Genomic DNA, 6,000 nt, shown 5'->3' with positions numbered 1-6,000 from the left:
AGGGAATGGCAGATTGGTCATTCCAGTAGAAAAGATGATGAACTTGAAAGCATCTCTATAAACTATCCAAAATGAAACACTCAGAGAAAAAAGAATTTAAAAAAATAAAAAGAGCAGCACTGAGCTGTGGGACAACTTCAAGTGGTCTAATAAATGTGTAATTGGAGACCTTGAAGGAGAAGAGGAGGCGAGGTGGGGGGCAGGAAATATATTTGAAGAAATAATGGCTGAAAAATTCCCCAATTTGATGAAAACTATCAACCCAGGTAGGTTCCAGCAGCTCAAGAAATCCCAAGCACAAGATACAGGAGAAAAGTATACCAAGGCACACCATAATCAAAGGGCTCAAAACTAGCAATAAAGAGAAAAATCTTAAAGCAGCCAGTAAAAAAAGAGACACATTACATCAGAGAAACAAAGATAAGAACAATTACAGATTTCTTGTTGGAAACAATGCAAGTGAGAAGACAGTGGACATTAACATTTTTAAAGCGTTGAACAAACAAAACCCAAACAAACCTGTCAAACAGGGATTCTAAACCCAGAAAAAATTCTTTCAAAAACAAAGATTAAATAAAGATATTTTCACACATATAATACTTGAAAGAATTCACCACCAGCAGACCTGCACTATAAGAAATGTTAAAGAATGTCCCTCAGGCAGAAGGAAAATGATACTAGGCAGAAATCTGGATCTACACAAAGAAATGAAAAGCACTGAAAATGGTAACTATATGTGTAAATATGTAAGATTTTTTTCTTAGATAAATCTCTTTTAAAAATAGATAAATTTTTACACAAAAATAATAACAATGTAACATAAAGTTTATAACATATGTATAAGTAAAATGTGCGACAATAGTACAAAGGCCAGGAGGGGAGAGATGAAAGTATACTCTTTTAAGGTTCTTATACCATATGTGTAGTGGTATATCACTTGAAGTAGATTGTGAAAAGTGTACAAACCTTAAATCAAAAATAACAAAATAAAGAGTTATAGCTAATAAGCCAACAAAGGAGATATAATGGAATCATAAAAATACTAAGTGAATCCAGAAAAAGTCAGAAAATGAAGAAAAAGACAATAAAGAATATGTGGGACAAATAGAAAACAAACAGCTATATGATAGACTTAACTCTAAACATATCAAGAATCACACTGAATGTAAATTATCTAAATATCCCAATGGAAAGGGAGAGATCATCAGATTGGATTAAAAACCCCCAGACCTACAAAAAATTAATTTTAAATAAGACACAAATAAGTTAAAAGTAAAAGGATGGAAAAAACATACCATGCTAACACTAATCTAAAGAAAGCTAGAGTGGTTATGTTAATATCAGACAAAGTAGATATCAGAAAAGAATAGTACTAGAGATAAAGAAGGCAATTTCATAATAATAAAGAAGTCAGTTGATCTGGAGGACATAAAAATACTAAACATTTATGCATCTTACAATAGAGTTTCAAAACAAATCTAAAATGGATAGAACTGCAAGGAGAAACAGACAAATCCACAATTATACTGAGTTGCACAGGTTGTCAGATACAAGATAAATAGACACAAATCAATTGTATTTCTATATATTAGCAATGAACAATTGTAAAGTTAAAGCAGTTTAAAACAGTATAGCACATACGAAATACTTCAGGATAAGGCTGACAAAAGATCTGCAAACCTGTTCACTGAGAACTACAAAACACTGCTGAAAGAAATTAAATAAGACATAAATAAATGGAGAGATATACCTTGTCCATGGGTCAAATGACTCCATATCGTTAAGCTGTCAATTATCATGAAATTAATCAGTAGGTTCCACACCATCCCAATCAAAACCCCAGCATTTTTGTTGTTGTTGAAAATTACCAGCTGATTCTAAAATTCACACGGAAATACAAAAACGACCTAGAATAGTCAAAACAACTTTGGAAAAGAAGAACAACATTGGAGGACTAACACTACCTGATCTGAAGACTTATTATAAGGCTATGGTAATCAAGACTCTGTGCTGTTGGCATAAAGATAGACAAATAGATCAACAGAACAGAATAGATACCAGAAATAAACCTGCATAAATATGGAGAACTGATTTTTGATAAAGGTGCAAAGGCAATTTAGTAGGGGAATAAAATCACAAAACTTCTAGAAGAAAACATACGAGACAATCTGTGTGATCTTGAGTTAGTCAAAGATTTCTTAGATATGACACTAAAAGCACAATCCATAAAAGAACAAATTGATAATACGGACTTCATCAAACTTATAAACTTCTGCTCTTCAAAAGACATCATTGAGAGAATGAAAAGACAAGCCACAGACTGGAAGAAAATATTTGCAAGGCAAATATCTGATAAAAGTCTCACATCCTGAATATATAAAGAACTCTCAAAACTCAATAATAAGAAAACCAAATTAAAAAATGGGCAAAAGATTTGAACAAACACTTCAGCAAAGAGGGTACAGATGGCAAATAAGCCCATGAAAAGATGCTCAACATCATTAGTGATAAGGGAAATGCCAATTAAAACCACAATGAGATACCATTTCACATCCACTAGGATGGCTACAGTTAAAAAGACTGGGCGTACCAAATGTTGCTGAGGATGTGGAGTAACTGCAACTCCCATGCACTGTGGAGAGAATGTAAAATGGTACAACCACTTTAGAAAAGTTTAGAAGTTTCTTAAAAAGTTAAACATATACCTATCACATGATCCAGTCATTTCAGCCCTAGGTATTTACCCAGGAAAATGAAAGCATGCATCCATACAGGCTTGTATACGAGTGTTCATAGCCGTGTGATTTCTCAACACTCAAGTGTGAGCCTGCCCCGACCCACAGCTCCTCCCTGTGGTTTGTGGCCGCTCCCTGGGGGCCCAGCTGCTCAGGGTGCCAGGCATCACCTGGGGCAAGTGACATGCCCAACACACAGCATCCTGTCCAGGCCTCACGCCGGGCCCCGAGGCGGTCAGCACAGGTGCAGAACCCTCTTTCCTGACTCCCTGTGTGGAGCTCCCTCAGTGCACCCCAAATGGCTGCTGGGCTGCTGCTTCTAGGTCTCCCACTCAGACTGCTCTCAAATCGCAGACCTCAGAGCCCACACCTCCACAGTGAGGCCAGCGTATCTCAACCCCACCAGTCCCAACCTGAGCTCCCGTCTTCCCCACCCTCACAGAGGGCAAGTCGTCTTTCCAGAGCTCAGACCGAGAGCCTTCGTGTCCCTCCCCCTGGACCCTCTTTCTTTCAAAGCCCACATCCCGTCTGTCGGGAATCCTGCAAGTCCTTTCTTCAACAGGCTTTCAGAACCCGACGCTCCACCTGAGCCCCACCTTCTGTCAGCTCCTGCAGCCTCCAGCACTCAGCCGCCCCACCCCATCCTCCTGCCCCCTCCTGCCCTCCTCTTGTTACCTGCACCAACTCCGGTGCTCCAGCCCTGGCTCTGGCCACCCCTCCACCTGCTGTTCTTCTCCACTGTGGAGCACAGCTAACATCTCCCCTTAGGTCTGCCTCTGCCCGCAGCTTCTCCAGGGACCACCTTGCCACCCACTTAATACTGCACTTCCAATGTCCTCCTCACTGCTGCCCTTACCTTATTTCCACAGCATCTCTCTCTTTCTAAGGCACCTACTCACCCTGTCTACTGGCCATCTGCTGACGGAGGCGCCCAGAGGAAGGCCTGTGTTCGCCACATCCCCGCTGCCTCCTGGGCCCTGAGCGGTGGTGGCCACATGGCTGATGTGTCCAGTGGGTGCATGAGCGGACCGTGAGGCCCTAAACCACTGAGTGTGTGATGTGGTCAGGCATTGCTATGCTGCCCACCCAACCTCGACCAGGGGACCGTGGGGAGGACTGGCGGAATCTGTCCAGGCAACCTGGGCACACAGGGTGAGCCCCTGAGGCCCGGCCAGAGTCTGGGAGGCAGGGCAGCTTCCACTCAGGGCAGGCAGGAAGGGGACTCCTGGTGAGAGGCGGGCATTGTGGGCAGGCCATCCCCGGCCCTGGATGCTTGATGGGTTCTGGGAGAGGCTGTGGGTCTCTGCCTCCCTTTGAGACTCCACTCTGCCCCGGGCAGGGTCCTTTGTTGCTTGCCCTGAGGGAGGCTGCCCGTGCCCGGGCCTGTGTCCCACCCAGGGCTTCAGCGTCCAGAAGGGGCACAGTGGGCGCCTTAAAGGTGAGCACAGGTGAGCAGCCTGTCTGTTGCAAAGTGAGCCAAGGAAACAGTTCCGTGAATGGTGTGAGGTGCACACGCTCCACGCAGGGAAGCCCCTGGGGTCACCATGCACTGCCCGGCCTCCCACGCCCATGGTGTCAGTGGGAGAGGACAGTTCTGCAAATTAGAAACTGGCACTTTGGCACCAGGATAGAACAGAGTTTTCATTATTATCACTTGAGGCAGTTTTGCAAAAGTAAAACTAGAACGACTCGTGAGAGTCAAACACTTAAAAGGGTCTGGAGGCAGAGGGGGAAACCTTAGCTGGAGGGAGAAAGAGTGGCTTCTTCAGGCAGCAGGCCAGCCCGGGGCCAGGTCTCACAGGTGCGTGTGTGTGCAAGTGTGCATGCGTGCGTGAGAGAGGGCACAGAGAGGAGGCAGAGCCTGTGGGGGCAGCCCACGACATTTATTGAACTCTGACATGGTGTATAGGCGCTTCCTGGACACTCCACACTCTCCAGGCCCCCAGAAGCCCCCCGGGGGCCATGCGTGCCTCCTCAGCACGTGACGTCCCTGTGAAGTCAGGGCCCCAGCACCCCTACTTCACCCTGCGCCTCAGGTCAGGACCCTGCGCTCTCCATTCTCCTTCCTTGGCCACAAGGGGAAAGGCGCACTCTGCACAAGACCCACGTGGACACGTGAGCCAAGACCAGCACAGGCTGCGAGGGGACAAGGTCAGCAGGTGGGGCAGGTGAGTGGGGAGCAGCTCAAAGCAACCACGGTTCTAGACGGCGTAGGAGACGCTGAGGAAATGCTGTCAAAATGGCAAACCAACTCTTAAAACAGGTACACTGACACTAAAGAACAATGTTTCTAGAATGTCACAGATGGGAATGCCCCCAAAGCGTTTAAAATAAGTAACACTGCATGCCAATGCATCAACAGAGTGGAGCATAAATTAACGTACAGAGCAGAATCAGGGACAGAGCCTGGACCTCACATACAGATATGAGTATCAACGGGCTTTGTTGGTGTGTGCAGATCTCTAGGGCATAGATACTTCTGTTAGTAAAGAAAACCTCTATTTATATATGGACGAAGGGCAGGCGGTCTGTACAGAGTGTGCGAGCTGGGTGGAGGTCAGTGTTCACGGAGTAGAGGACGCTGGGCAGGATTAGAGTGCGCCCATCCCAGTGACCTCAGACGTCAGCCTGGAAGAGACAAAGACAGGGTGGGACAGGTCACCACGTTCTCATAAAGCGGGATTAGAAACAACACCTGTCGCTCTGCGGCATTCTCACAGCCTTTGCACTTTCCTCCCTCTTTACCGTGACAGGTCAGCCCAGGTCACTGTTCAGTGGCCGTGAGCTGGAAACCAAAGCCAAGCAGAGGGAGGAGGACACACCAGGGACCAGATCCATAGGATCTTCCTTCCGTGCCCACAAGGGCCACGTGCCTGTCACCACATCAGGGGCATAACGATAAGCACGTGGACAAGCACAACCATTTCTATGGTGACCAGTTGGGGAAGGGCACCGAAGTCACAGTGCCCATGGGGGGCTGCCTCCCCGGTCCACCTGACCTCCTGCGAGCCTGGCTTGACCTTCTGGGTTAGGGAGGAGGGTCTGGCCCTGGGTGGAGGGAAGACAGGGGCCCCTTCCCATCCTCCTGCTCGGTCCCATCTCCCCAGGTGTGGTCACCCAGTGTTCACTGACATGCCCCTGGCAGGGAGGCTGAAGTGGTGGCCCAGGCATGGCCAGGAGTGTCATCCCTGGCTCTCGGGCTCCTTGCTGTGTGCCATGGCCCTGCCGCAGGACCTCACCTCCCCCAGCAGCATGACCTCTGACG

General features: G+C 46.9%; 1 protein-coding gene across 14 annotated transcripts in view; it reads right to left on the bottom strand.

Annotated features, from left to right (window-relative positions):
• Positions 1 to 1,420: 1,420 nt before the first annotated feature.
• Positions 1,421 to 6,000, bottom strand: part of PCBP3 (poly(rC) binding protein 3) — a 263,795-nt gene continuing 259,215 nt past the window's right edge. For all 14 annotated transcript variants that reach the window (XM_058523305.1, XM_058523292.1, XM_058523293.1 and 11 more), the window contains one exon: positions 1,421 to 5,363. In XM_058523305.1, the coding sequence (XP_058379288.1) occupies positions 5,327 to 5,363 (37 nt within the window). In that variant the 3' untranslated portion in view covers positions 1,421 to 5,326. The remainder of the gene's footprint in view (positions 5,364 to 6,000) is intronic.

The sequence above is a fragment of the Diceros bicornis genome, chromosome 27, assembly GCF_020826845.1.
Source record: "Diceros bicornis minor isolate mBicDic1 chromosome 27, mDicBic1.mat.cur, whole genome shotgun sequence".
Taxonomy (NCBI): Eukaryota; Metazoa; Chordata; class Mammalia; order Perissodactyla; family Rhinocerotidae; genus Diceros; species Diceros bicornis.
Note: the sequence above shows the minus strand (reverse complement) of the source record. Positions and strands in the feature narration are given on the sequence as shown.